The 15,070-nt window shown below is 32.5% G+C and overlaps 1 protein-coding gene across 1 annotated transcript; it reads right to left on the bottom strand.

Moving 5' to 3' along the window:
* Nucleotides 1–1,306: 1,306 nt before the first annotated feature.
* On the bottom strand, nucleotides 1,307–2,303 carry LOC133337809 (cylicin-1-like; the record flags this gene model as incomplete). The annotated part of the gene is made up of 2 exons (XM_061546012.1): nucleotides 1,408–2,303; nucleotides 1,307–1,322 (listed from the first exon to the last, which is right to left on the bottom strand). Coding segments are annotated over exons 1-2 (912 nt in total), but the record flags the coding sequence as incomplete, so codon positions are not given.
* Between the last annotated feature and the right edge of the window lie 12,767 nt (nucleotides 2,304–15,070).

Here is a 15,070-nt window from a genome sequence, read left to right as displayed (position 1 = left end):
ATGATCCGAATTGGATGAAATTTGGCACAGCTCATTTGTTTGGCCCAAGGACGTACCCTATTGAAATTGGGAAAAATCGGTTCAGATTCAGATATAGCTCCCATATATATCTTCGTCCGATTTAAGGTAAATGGTGCACCAAAGTCCCTATATATCTTTCGATTTGCACGAAATTTGGCACAACGTACTAAATTAAGTCTAGAATGATATGTGCAAAGTTCCGTGAAAATCGGTTCAGATTTAGATATAGCTCCCATATATAGCTTCCCCCGATTTTAGGTAAATAGTCCACTAAAGTCCCTGAAAATATTTTGATTTGCTCGAAATTTGGCACAACGTACTAAATTATGTCTAGAATAATATGTGCAAAGTTTCGTGAAAATCGGTTCAGATTTAGATATAGCTCCCATATATATAACTTCGCCCGATTTTAGTTAAATAGTCCACTAAAGTCCTTGGAAATCTTTTGACTTGCCCGAAATTTGGCACAGCGTAATTAATAAGGTCTAGAATGATGTTTGCCAAGTTTCGTGAAAATGGGTTCAGATTTAGATATAGCTCCCATATGTATGTTCATCCGATTTAAGGTAATTGGTGCACCAAACACCCTATATATCTTTCGATTTGCACGATTTTTGGTATAGGGTACTGAATTAAGTCTAGAATGATTTTGCTAAGCTTCGTGAAAAGTTCCATAGCTAGGCCGATTGACACAACGTACTGATGTTATATAAATTAGTCTCTGGCAAGTTTCCATGAAATCGGTTCAGATATAGGTTTATATATATATATATATACCCAAAGTGGTGAAGGGTATCATATAGTCGGCCCAGTCCGACTTTACTACTTTCCTTACTGGTTTTTAACATGCAGTTTTGGAATTTTGCACATTCATTGTTAATTCTCCTAGACATATTGAAAACAGAAAATATCGGTCCATGTTTTTGGATAGTCCCAGAGTATATCAGTACTTCTACACATAGATCCTAGATCTTTTTCTGATTTTTAACAAATAAACATTTCTTTTTGTCACCATAATTTTTTCAGCACAAAGCATCAATTTCAGCACAAAGCACCATAATTTTTTCAGCACAAAGCATCAATTGGAATATTACTTTCTGCTATTCCCTCGTATAATACCGATGAACCCTTTTCCACGAATTCTATATAAACGGAACTTTCCAAAATATTTAAAAATTTATTTGAAGCAAAACAAATCAAAATTTAATTCCATTCTCTATTGCGAAAATCCATACTGAACACAGTCGAAAGAATTGCATGAACATGGAAATGTTGTTGTGGTTACCTTGCTGGTTAGGTCACTGAAAAATTAGACAAATAAAACATTATTTAAAAAAAATATATACTATGATTCTCTATTTTTCCCCTGAAACTACTCTAACTTACCACTGTTCACGTTGCTCCATGGCGGCTCTTAAAATATCCCAAGGCTTTTCATCAAACCGCGATTCCTTATCTCTTCGCTTTTGCAGAGCCTTAACTTTCCTCTTGTGGGATTTGATTTTTATGGAATGTGCAGAACCCCTATGAGCTCTAATATCCAAACCATTGCGTACCTTCCAACGCAAATCCTTTATAATATTGCTAACCATTAGTTTTTTGGGGGGTTTATGGGATTTTTTATTATTTTGAGGTGAAGACGACTTGTCGGGACTTTTTGTTCGGCGTTCCTTTTTTGTTTGCAAATTTTGTTCCTGGTCCCTGTTTTTCTTATCATTGGATTTAGTATTTTTAATTTTCAATGCATTTTCGTTGCCGGATAAATCTTTCGTGGGAAAATCGGGGGAGTTTTTAGTTGATTTTTTCTTAGTTCGTTTATCTACATTCGGAGTGTCCTCCTCGACATCTTTAATATTTTTCTTTGCCTTCTTATGTTTCTGGTTCTCCTCAAAATCATTACCCTCATCTGCTTTTGTTTTCTTGTTTTTCTTTTTATCCCCCTTATCCCTGGAGTCATCCTCACCTTCCATTGATTCTTTTCCCTTTGACTTTTCTATTCCTTTAGTAGTTTTTGTGGGATCTTCCGTTTTGGTATCCTCAAGATTTGCTTTATTTGTAATTCTCTTTTTCTTCTTCTTCCCTTCAACATTGTCTTCCGATAGGTTTCCTTTGGGAATTTTCGATTCCACTTGACTTTGATTTCCTTTATCTTTTTTGAATATGTTATTTGCCTTTAAATTGTGAGTATCGATTTTCTCTCCCGATGTTAAGCATTTCTGATTTTTTGAACCTCTTTCGAGATTCTTTCTTTCTTCCGAAGAACAATTATTACCGTCAGTCATATTTGGACCATAATTTCTTTGGCCTGTATCAAAGCATCTATGCTTGCATGGATCTAATACCATCTCGCAGCGATCAGTGACTTCTTGGGAATCTAAAAAAAAATCCACGTAAAAGTGCAGGCGAATTTGACAAGTTATTGATGGAGGTAGTCTGGCCTCTGCTTAAAATATGTCCATTTTAATAGCTTCCGGTTTATTGGCGCCTTCTGGAGTCCATAAAAATTATCCCTTTCTGTCTATTTCCAAAATATCCTGAGGTTCGGATATCCATATGGGAATTCTTCCTGCCAGACAACCTGCCGTCCTTAGACCTTCTCACTTACCTTTCACCCTCGATCCTCTTCGAATCCTTATATTTATGCTATTGCCTCCCTCAAATATGGAATATTTCTCCCGACACAATTTCCGACAATAATCCTTCAAAATATTTCGGCAAATTTTCTTCAATAACGAACACTTTTCACACTTTTGATTCAAATATTTTTTACAAAATGTCGATCTAGGGAGGAAATACAATCTTTATAAAAATATTCATAAAAAGTTGAATTTTTTAAGCCCAAATTACCTCGATGTTGTTGTACGTTCATCACAGCGTATTACCATTTCAAAATTCAGCTTCTTTAGGTTAAATTTTTAGACCAAAGTTTTAAAAAAACATTTCTCAAAATAATTCAAAAAAATTGAGATTGTCAAAGCCCATTATTGCCATTAGCATAAATTACTTTGTCTGGGTTTATACATTCAACTTTTTTAAGCAACACTGCTGCTGCTCTCTACGATTTTCCTTAGAATTTCTTCATCCGTGTCACTTTTTATATCTCTCACTTCTAAGAACTCAGCAGAGATGCTTACAAATGTTGCATGTATAAACCCAGACTTATGGGGGAAACCAAGATCTATTAATAAGCTCACCCAGCTAGCGAAAGTCAGCTGTTTTTCCCCAAGTCTAATGTCAAAAAATTTGAACTTTGTTTACGTTTTCATAATGGAAGTCAGTTCACAATAATGGGTTTTGTGCAACAAACATGAGAGGCATCGGTTAATCAGCTGGTCTCCCTCGGTGACCTATTTTATAGGCCTTGGGGAAAACCAAGATATTTTATTAAGGTCACCTCTAAAAGGAAAACACACACGAGGATTTAGGCCTGGCCTGTTATGTTGGCTTTGTATGAAATGTCATAAAGGAATATCAGAGTCAAACTTGATTTTGAACGCCGTTCTCCTTCATTCTTTTACAAATAAACCAACTTATGGTGTTGTTACACGATATGTATTTTACATATGTGCTGTCACTTATTTCATCCATATGTAATTCCTTATGTGTGTCAAAATTAGCAGTGTACACAAAACATTTATTTTTGTGTTCAAATCGGCATATGTATTTTACATATGACATAACCTATAAATAAAAAAACACTTTATTTTTTTCTTAAATCAACATCATTTTTTTTATTAAACACCTACAAACGAAATAATAATTTGTAATTGTTGCCTTTTCATCCTTTTTTTTGAATTACAATTGAAATATTTTCTTCCAACAATGTGTTTCATTCAAACAGCTGATTTCACATACGAAAATAGAGCGCGTCCTATTCGAAAAAAATACATATGTAATTGCATATCGTTTTGACACATTGAAATTTCCGTATGTTTCACATGACGAGTTCGATTTCCATATGTAAAAAAGTGACAGCACATATGTAAAATACATATCGTGTAGAAACACCATTAACATGCCAATCCTGAAGTCTTGTGTGTTTACCCCTTAATGAGAAAAATGTTGACTTTGTTTGGAATTTGCACACAAACTTGAGAATCAGCTGATAACCAACTGGTCTTCCTGGATGACTTTATTTACAGGTCTTGGGGGAAACTCAAACGAGAATTCAGGCCTGGCCTCTTAAGTTGGCTTTGTATGAAATGACCAAGACCTGTTAATAAAGTCATCCAGGAAGACCAGCTGGTTATCAGCTGATTCTCAAGTTTGCTGTAAACTTCCAAACAAAGTCAACATTTTTGTCATTAATGGGTAAATACATAAAAGGACTTCGGGATTGGCATGATAAGGCTTATTTTATTATAAAAGAATAAAGGAGAACGGCGTCCAAATACAAGTTTGACTCTAATATTCCTTTATAAATTGACAATTCATACGAAGCCAACTTAACAGGGCAGGCCTAAATCCTCGTATGTGTTTCCCCCTTTAATCTAACTCAAACATTCTAAACTCCTTGTACATTAGAACTTTTTACCGGGTTAACCTACTTTATGAGGATTTATTTGACATATATGCAAAGGAAATGACAATTGAAACCCACTGGGTTAACGAAATCCGGTTAAATGTAAATGTACTGCTACACGAATAACTATTTCAAAATATATAAAAATTTGAACCTATTAAATTGTAAATAATTGGTCTGTTCCCGTACTGCAAGAATCTGCTAGATTTTACTATTTTCTTCGATAACATAAAGGAAAATTGGTTATCGTAGTAAAAAATAGTAGATTCCTGCAGTACGGGAACAGACCAAATATATAAAGTCCGTTTGAAAACCTGAAACCTAATCACCCACCTTAATATCCAGCAAAGCATGTATGTAGTTGCACAAAATCTACACTTAGTTTGGAATTTAACACCTTTGAGGCATTTTTCTTTACCAGTTTCCGTTGCACGTACCCACACACATGCCACTCACATTCCACCAACTCATTATGCGCATCAGAAAATATTCTATGATTCTGTGACTATAGTGACTATAGTAGTATATCATCTCTTGCTCTCGAGTGAATGTGTAAATCATTGTGATGTTGTGTGCAGATAACAACTGTAAAGCATCTCTTGTTGAAAGGAAATTTAATACTTCAACGGGGAGAACTAATTTCAAAGGATGCTGGACGATTTGGGTGCATTACCATCAAGTAGTGCAGTGTTAAATAAACATAAAATTAAGGAATTTGGAATTTCAAAACTAAACATTGTATTTTATAATTTAAGAGGGAATCACATATGAAGACTTCAGGATTAGTATATTAAGTTGGATTCATTTATAATAAAAGAATAAAGGAAATTGAGGTTTGACTATCATATTCCTTTATAAATTGACATTTCATATAAAGGCAACTTAACATCCCAAGCCTGAATCCTCGTGTTTACCCCTTTATCCATGGTACAATTATACAAGTATCTGCAATACTCAGCTGATTTGATTGTATCGTAAAACTCGTGTCGGGTTTTCAACCATGAATTGGCATGAGAATTCCAATTATATTTTTTTAAAAGAGTATTAATCGTGCATTAACTATTATAGATTATCAAATCAAAGAAATATCAACAGAAGTTCGTTGCCCTCCGATTTACAATTTACTTCAATTTCCTAATGGGAAAATGTGAAGCAGCAAGTCTCTTTGCAATGAAAAAAATCCTATTTTCAACGCTATTTTAGCGTTTTTTGTATGAATTACCTCTACATATGGCAATGACTCAATTGAGTGAAAGATCTGGAAGCTATAAAATTATAAATATGCAAGATTTTCATTCATGTTTTTCAATTTTATTCTGAAAATTCAAAAAATTACATTTTAAAACCAAATAAAATTTTCGACCCTGGTATAATAATAGAAGAAAACAGCAAGTGTTGTTGTACAACAAACGATACAACAACCACGTGGAACTTTGACAGAAAAATGTCAACAAATTTTATTTATTTTGAAAATGTAATATTTTCGAATCCTCAAAATAAAATTGAAAAACATGAATGAAAATCTATCAAATTTATATATCTATCGCTTCCACATCATTCCTATAATTGAGCCATTGCCACTTATATGTGTAACACATATGAAAATGCTGGGAATTGCGTATATATATATATATATCCTGTTATCCGATACCCTCTATGGCTTTTGAATTTGACAGTTGTGTTACTGAGTGTTTGCAATTTACTAAGTTAATGATGATGTTAGTGGAAAATCAGCTGATATTTAAACATCTGTTTTATTAAGAATTGCAAACAAAACAAACCAAATTGTTCTCAAGCAAATTTTATTTTGTATCATTAAATAGTCAAATGGATAAAGAAAACGCAAATACAAATAAAAAATAATAATACAAATAAAAAAATAAAAAGATGAGCGTTTTTACTAAATCTACTCCATCTCAAATGTCAATTCCATAGCGTATAATCTATGGAGTATATTTATTGACGTACATATACTATATACAAGGTAGGGTATATTTAGTCAACAAAGAAAAAAATCACCTTCACCTTGTGTGTCGGAATAAATAACAACAAATGCAATATGTCGTTCTGTTCATTTGACATATCGAGCAATATTCAGAAAAAAAGTCGTAACCTCAATTTTGAAATTTGTTTTTGAGGGTTACTTTTTTTTCGCTGTCTTGCTGTCAAAGGGTGAATAAAAAAAGGTGATTTAAGGAAATGAGTTTCTGTTACTGTTTTATTTAATTTATGAGCATTTTCATTTAACTTAAATTAAATATACTTAAAAAAAATCCGAACATTAGAAATAATATAAAATAAAATAATTTATAATAAATATTTGTTAATTTAAATACAATTTCAAAGTATATATTATTCTAAATATTATTCTCCTTATCGTTTTCAGATATTTGAATCTTTGATCTTTTTATACCGTAAGGTGGAGCGTATATTAAATTTGTCATTTCGTTTGCAACACCTCGAAATATTCTCGACATTCTTGATCAGAATAAAATTCTATTTCGATTTATACACTTCCGTATGTCTGTTGAATTACAGTTGGAACCGCAATATTTATGATAGAGTTTTAAAATTGTGCACATACATACTTTGCCGTTATTCCTATGATGTTTCGTATTGCAAAAAAATCGGTCAACGTTTTGAAATAGCCCCCATATAACGGCACCACTAAATAATCGGTATTCTGGAAATTGTTGGCACTTTTTAAACTGAATTGGATGTATATTAGTACATTGAGCCCCCATTGGGTAACACATCTCCCTACCAGAAATATTCGATATGGGTCCACTTTTAAGGACAGCCCCCATATAAGAGTATTCCCCATTATTCGGAATTTGGGGACTTTGGACACATTTTTCAATAAAATTTGCTATAATTTATATGTTGAGTTTTCATTGGGTGATCGATCTTCCTAATATAACTAATCAATATTGGTCAACATTTTACCATAGCCTAAATATAACGTTACCACCAATTATTAGGTATTTTCGGAATTTATGTCACGTTTTTCAACCAAATTAGTATTTTGAACTATCATTTAGTAACAAAGCTTCCTATCAAATATTATCATTATTTGCCCTTCTTAATTTTTTATACCCTTCACCACACTGTGGTACAGGGTGTTATGTTTTTGTGCATATATTTGTAACAGCAAAAGATTTGGCATAGCGTACTGGCTTCAGTCTAGAATGGTGTGTGTAAAATTTCTTGTAAATCGGTTCAGATTTAGATATAGCTCCCATATAAACATTTTCGTCCGATTTAATGTAAATGGTCCACAAAAGTCCCTATATATCCTTCGATTTGCACGAAATTTGGCATAGCGTACTGAATAAACCCTAGAACGATGTGTGTTAAGTTTCGTGAATATCGGTTCAGATTTAGATATAGCTCTCATATATATTTTTGCCCGATTTCTAACCTAACCTGTGACAAGTTTCGTTGAAATCCGTTCATTTTAAGTAAATGTCCGATTTTAAGTAAATGTTGCACCAAACTCTTCATGTTTTTTTTTCAGAATAAAATGTCTAATTGCGTATAGAAGTACAGATGTAGTTCATATATATTTCCGACCGACCTCGTGTTAATTGGATGCCCGATTGATATTTGCTTTAAATCGATTTACATAATTTTGTCCCAATGAAACAAACGAATGACATGTTTATGGAGTGATCTAAGTCGATTCACATTTAGATAAAGGTCACATATTTTAGTTCGTCCAATTTCATGTTTCTGTTTCATCCTTTCTGTTAGGATGCATCTTTTTAATATATCCATAGTGGTGAAGGGTATCATATAGTCGGCCCCATCTGACTTAACTACTTTCCTTACTGGTTTTTTATTTTGGGACACAACATGCCACAATATGAAAAAAATTGTAATTTATAGGCTGCTTTTTCTACCTTGTATAATTGTACCATGCTTTATACTGTCAAAAAAATCGATATCAATGTAATCAAATTTGACTAATAATTGTTTGCCATTTCTCAATCCATTAACGGTCAGTTTATTGTCTTGTAGTCTACGGGATAAAATGCACATGGAATAAATTGTCAGAATATATTAGGGTCTTCATTTCGAATAATATTTTCAATGAACTTATAATAATACAACATTATGTTTATTTAGTTGTTTTGCTTAATGTTTAAAATATTTTCCGACAAAAATTCTATGATCAGCCCTAATATTCAATATTAGGCATTGACTATTTATTTTCTATAACAATATTCATGGTACAATTATAAAAGGTAACAGCAAATCCCAGCTGATTTGATTCCAACGTAATACTAGTGTCAATATGAATTTGACAAATTATGCTTTTAAAAATCACCCAACAGGAAAATTGGGAACGCATACAATTTGAAATTGTTCTTTATTAATGTGCTCCCGTATTCAATTTACTCAATCTGCCTGCTGGGAAAGTTTGAGGAAGCAAATCTTTCTTGAAGGAATAACTCGCTATTCCCAGCCTTGTCATATGTGTTACCCATATATATGGCAATGGCTCAATTAAAGGAAGGATGTGGAAGCGATAGAAATATAAATTTGATAGATTTTCATTCATGTTTTTCAATTTTTATTTTGAGGATTCGAAAATATTCCATTTTCAAAATAAAAATAATTTGATGATAATTTGTTTGTTTGTTTACATTTTTCTGTCAAATGAGTTGACACTAGTAGAACTTACAACAACAAATTTCCATGTGGTTGTTGTATCGTTTTTTGTACAACAACACTTGCTGTTACCTTTTATTCAAGGTGTATTTAATAAGGTGTATGCATCAGATACAACAACAAACATTTTACAAAAACAACATTGTTGTTATAGAAATTAAATTGTCATGCTGACAAATAGGTTTTGACAAAAGTAAATAAAAACAATTATACATTTCTTCAGGTCGAATAATTTTGAAAAGTGTCCCACATGTAAGCCTTGGTTCCTTGGGGATTTTGCTTATATTTTAAATTAAAATATAATTTTTGAAGAAGTGGCTTCTTGGTAGGACATAAATCCCCGGTCAAACACCACAAACCCGTATGCAATCTATCAATAGACTACGCAACAGAATCTCATTTGAAATTGTAAAAAAATTGTATTTAGCCAGGCGTTTGTAGAAAACTAATGGACAAATTCTAATACAAGCTATATAACACCATTTCCTTGATTTTGAGGGAAACAGGGGATTCAGGGGCTTATTTCCTTTTCTTTAACAATCTCCTTTTGGTATTAAATCGATCATAATCGTTGTACTTGCGGCAAATATGTGGAACAAATCAGCGGCCGGATTTAGAACTGATTTAAGCTCACGCTTCCTTGTCGTCACTTGGGGCATTAACAAATATTCCGTCCCTATAAATTCATTATTATTGCTCTTTTATTAATAAAAAATAATAATCGAAAACAAAAGACAATATTTTAAATCGAAATGAAACGTTGACAAATATTTTTGACAGTTTACTTTACAAACAATAAAGAAAAAAGTTTAAAACCATATGATTGTCACTTACACCTTATTAAATACACCTTGCTTTTATTATTATACCATGAACAATATTATTGATTTTGTAATATAATTAGTTTTTATAACCCATGCATATATATATATATAAAATGCACCTCAATCTATTTCTTATTAATATTTTTTTAATTTTAACGAATTTATTTAAAATACCGTTCCCGTTGTTTCTCTTTTGAAATAACAACGGCGTCAAAATGTATTAGCCGGCCTATACATGCACTCATCAGCTGTTCGTTGTCAAATGCTGCGTGAATAGTCATCTAAAAGGCATGCCGATTTCCTTTTTGATTGTAAACAATTGCATGAAGAATTAAAAAATTAAATAAATATTAAAAGATATATAAAACGTTTTTGAGTAAATTGCGACAAACTATTGTCAACGCTGCTTGCAAAACATAATACAGAGCACATACATAAGCTTTTCGATAAATGTGAGTATTACTGTTTCCAAATTATTTATTATTTTATTTGTTATGTTATTGTTGTTGGTATTATCTATCTATAGTCTAAGACCCTGTGGATTTATCAATGTTAATTATAAATACCTGTGTTCTGATATTCAATGGTGTTGGGCACTTTGTTCAACTTTGTTCGGCAACAAGCAAGCTGCAAAACGCACAAGAGAACAATCATGATTGTTAATGCTTTTCGACATTGTCGATTAAAACGCGCGTCAAAAGTCTGGGAATTTAATATTTCAGAAGTTAAAGAGAAGTAGGTAGATGTGGAAACGGTTATATTCGACTTATAAATTTAATACAGGGTATTATGTTTTTGTGCATATGTTTGTAACAGGCAAAAGGAAACGAGATAGACACATGTTTCCTTTGAGAATATGCATAGAATCACTTTCTGAGTCGATTTATGCATGTCCGTTCGTCCGTCTGTAGATGTTAAATTGTAAACAAAGTACAGGTGGTATTTATGATCCGATTTGGATGAAATTTGGCACAAGTCACTTATTTGGCCCAAGGACGAACCCTATTGAAATTGGGAAAAATCGGTTCAGATTTAGATATAGCTCCCATATATATTTTCGTCCGATTTAAGGTAAATGGGGCACCAAAGTCCCTCTAAATCTTTCGATTTGCATGAAATTTGGCAAAGAGTACTGAATTAGGTGCAGAACGATGTGTGCCAAGTTTCGAGAAAATCGGTTCAGATTTAGATATAGCTCCCATATATAGGTTCGTCCGATTTATGGTAAATGGGGCACCTAAGACCCTATATATATATCATTTGATTTGCATGAAATTTGGCATAGAGTACAGAATTAGGTCCAGAATGACGTGTGCTAAGTTTTGTGAAAATCGGTTCAGATTTAGATATAGCTCCCATATATAGTTTTTTTCCGATTCTATGTAAATGGTGCACCAAAGTTTCTACATACCTTTCGATTTGCATGAAATTTGGTACAGCGTACTGAATTAAGTCTGGAATCATGTGTGCTAAGTTTCGGAAACATCGGTTCTGGTTTCGATATAGCTCCCACATATACATATATATTCGTCCGATTTTACCTAAATGGTGCACCAATTCAAGTTGAGACTTGAATAACGTTATTGCGTTTTGTTGAAATTGATGTACATGCTGTCATAGCTTCCATATGTATTTCGAATGGATGTGTGAATGAAATTAAAATGTTAACAGTGCGGCGACCGAATAGCGTGTATTAATTTTGCTATAAGTCGTTTTTCATAAATTTGTCCCATGGTACAAAGTCGACTTTAAATCTGCCCGAATGAAATTAAATTTATCATAGGTTGCAGATAGACTTGCGTATGTTCCTTGGAGGGGATACATATGTACAATATACCCAAAGTGGTGAAGGGTATCATATAGTCGGCCCAGTCTGACTTTACTTCTTTCCTTACTGTTTTTTTTTAATATAATGTTCGATACGATCCTAATAACTTGTTTTTCTGCGGCGACCGAATAGCGTGTATTAATTTTGCTATAAGTCGTTTTTCATAAATTTGTCCCATGGTACAAAGTCGACTTTAAATCTGCCCGAATGAAATTAAATTTATCATAGGTTGCAGATAGACTTGCGTATGTTCCTTGGAGGGGATACATATGTACAATATACCCAAAGTGGTGAAGGGTATCATATAGTCGGCCCAGTCTGACTTTACTTCTTTCCTTACTGTTTTTTTTTAATATAATGTTCGATACGATCCTAATTACTTGCTTTTCTCCCCACAACATTTAATTTTTTATGTTTTCTTTCTTTCCAGCATGTGGAGTCGAATACTGGTCGAAAAATTAATACACAAATATCGGCAACATGATAATTTATATAATTCAAATAATCCCTACTACTGGGATCGAAAAAAGCGAAAAGCCTCATTGGAAGATATATGCAGATCATTGAATAAAATCAATAAAAATATTACCCTCTATGAATTGAAAAAGAAAATTCATACCTTACGTTCGCAATATCTCAAAGAGTTGCGGGATATTAGTAATAGTCGGAAAAATGGTGAGGTGATAGAATCGAAATTATGGTGTTTTGATAAATTGGATTTTTTAAAATATCACTGCAATACAAAATATGCCATCGGCAATGAATCTATGGAGGTAAAGTGGAATATATTTCAAAAGAATATATAATTTTGTTTTAAATTAATTAATAATTATATTATTTTTGTGTACAGGTGGAGGATGTTATTCAGGAGTTTGGCACAATGGAAGAGGTAAGTCACTTGAAATCCAATACAAATAAATTTTTAATCGATATATGTTTTGTCATCACAAACAAGTAATACGGTAATATAACTGTTGATGATATGAAAAAGAAAATCCAAACCCTACCATCACAATATGTCAAAGAATTACATAATATTTATTTCCGTGACCGTAATGTTTTTGAACCAAAATTATGGTGTTTTGATAAATTAGAATTTTTAAAACCTTTTTATACAAATAATCAAGATTATTTTATCAAAAAATCGAAATTATTTTTTAATGGAAATCTGCACAATTCAACACACTGAAACCCAAATAAATTATATATTTTTCTTCCCCTTTTTCATTTAGATTCAAGAACTTAATGATACATCAAATACTTCAGAGGTAAGTTGCAACTTTTATATTGAAATTAAAATAAATGAATTTTAAAAATTCGTTTTATTTCAGATTTCTAATATTAGAATAACATTTGTGGATAGTAATTCACAACCTAACCTTAGCAATGAAGGCGAAAGTTCCGATGAATATGAAATAAATGCAATTGATAAGTAATACGGCTCTATGTTGCCTCAAAAAGAGATAAATTTTTATATTATATATGTCTGTTTTTTTCTTTTCAGAACATGGACCAAAGAATTGGTGAAAATATTAATCGCTGAATATCGTAAACACGAAAATCTATATAATACCCAAGATCCAAAACATATGAATCGTAGCGCAAGGTATTCTTCAATGTTGGAAATTTGCAATGCCATTAATAAAATTAATCCGCACATAAATGTCGATGATATAAAAAAGAAAATCCATACCTTAAGGTCACAATATGTACGCCAGTTACATGATATTTGTAATGGTACACGCACCTTAGATCAAGGGAAATTGTGGTGTTACGATCTAATGGATTTTCTGAAACCACATTGTACATTTAAATCTGGTATTGGCTATATTGAAGAGGTGTGTGATTTGTCGATTTGTATTTTTTTTTTTTTTCAAATAATTGCATTTTTTTAATAATTTTGTTTATCCACAGATTGAAGCCTTAAGTGAAGCATTGATTGATAAGGGTGACAACAATGATGGAGAATATTGTGAACATGAGAACCAGGAACAAATTGAATTATCGTCAGATCAAAAGTAAGTACGAAGTACCTTCGGATTTTCGTTATTTTAAAATTTTGGCCAAATTACCTATCCGAATTGACAGCAATTTGGTATTTTAGTGTCCCATTGTGTAGAAAATCCCTCTACCAAAAATAAACAATATGGGTCGTCCTTCAGGTATAGCCTCCATATAATGGTACCTTCTAATTTTCGTTTCTGACGACTCCATAATCTGAAAAAAATGGATTTTAGAGATTATAGGAAAATGGTCACAACAAAAGTGCCCTTCTGCGACATTATTGGCATAGGCCAAAGTCTTATATGATACAAAAAGTTCGACCCGGCCTAACATTTTTATACCCTTCACCACACTGTGGTAGCCATAATACCCTGGCATACGTCCGTCTGTCGGTCCATGTTAAATTGTAAACAAAGTACAGGTCGCATTTATGATCGGTATTAGATGAAATTTGGCCCAAGGACGAACCCTATTGAAATTGAGAAAAATCTATTCAGATTTCCAGATAGCTCCCATATGTAGTTTTGTCCGATTTTTAGTAAATGGTGCACCAAATTCCCTATATATCTTTCGATTTGCATGAAATTTTCCATAGCGTACTATGATTGAGTCTAGAATGATCAGTGCTATGTTTCGTGAAAATCCGTTCAGATTTAGATATAGCTCCCATATATACTTTCGTCCGATTTTATATAAATTGTGCACTAAAGGCCCTGTTTATCTTTCGAATTGCACGAAATTTGGCACAGAGTACTGAATTGAGTCTAGAATGATGTGTGCTAAGTTTTGTGAAAATCAGTTCAGATTTCGATATAGCTGTCATATATATTTTCGTCCGATTTAATGTAAATGGTGCACCAAAGTCCCTGTTTATCTTTCGATTTGCACGAAATTTGGTATAACATACTGAAATGAGTCCAGAATAATGGCTGCTAAGTTTCGTGAAAATCGGTTCAGATTTAGATATAGCTCCCATATATATTTTCGTCCGATTTAATGTAAATAGTGTACCAAAGCCCCTATATTTCTTTCGATTTGCACGAAATTTAATGTTTGGGTCTAAATTGTGCCACACGATATATAATTTCGATTTAATGTAAATTGCGCACTAAAGACTAAAAGCTTGTCCGATTTGCACACAATTTTGTACAATGTACTGAAGTTAATATAAATTGATCTCTGGCAAGTTTCGTTGAA

The sequence above is a fragment of the Musca vetustissima genome, unplaced genomic scaffold, assembly GCF_032173495.1.
Source record: "Musca vetustissima isolate MV318-11 ecotype Yass unplaced genomic scaffold, APGP_CSIRO_Mvet_v1 utg14451, whole genome shotgun sequence".
NCBI classification, from domain to species: domain Eukaryota; kingdom Metazoa; phylum Arthropoda; class Insecta; order Diptera; family Muscidae; genus Musca; species Musca vetustissima.
This window is presented reverse-complemented; position numbering and strand designations above follow the sequence as displayed.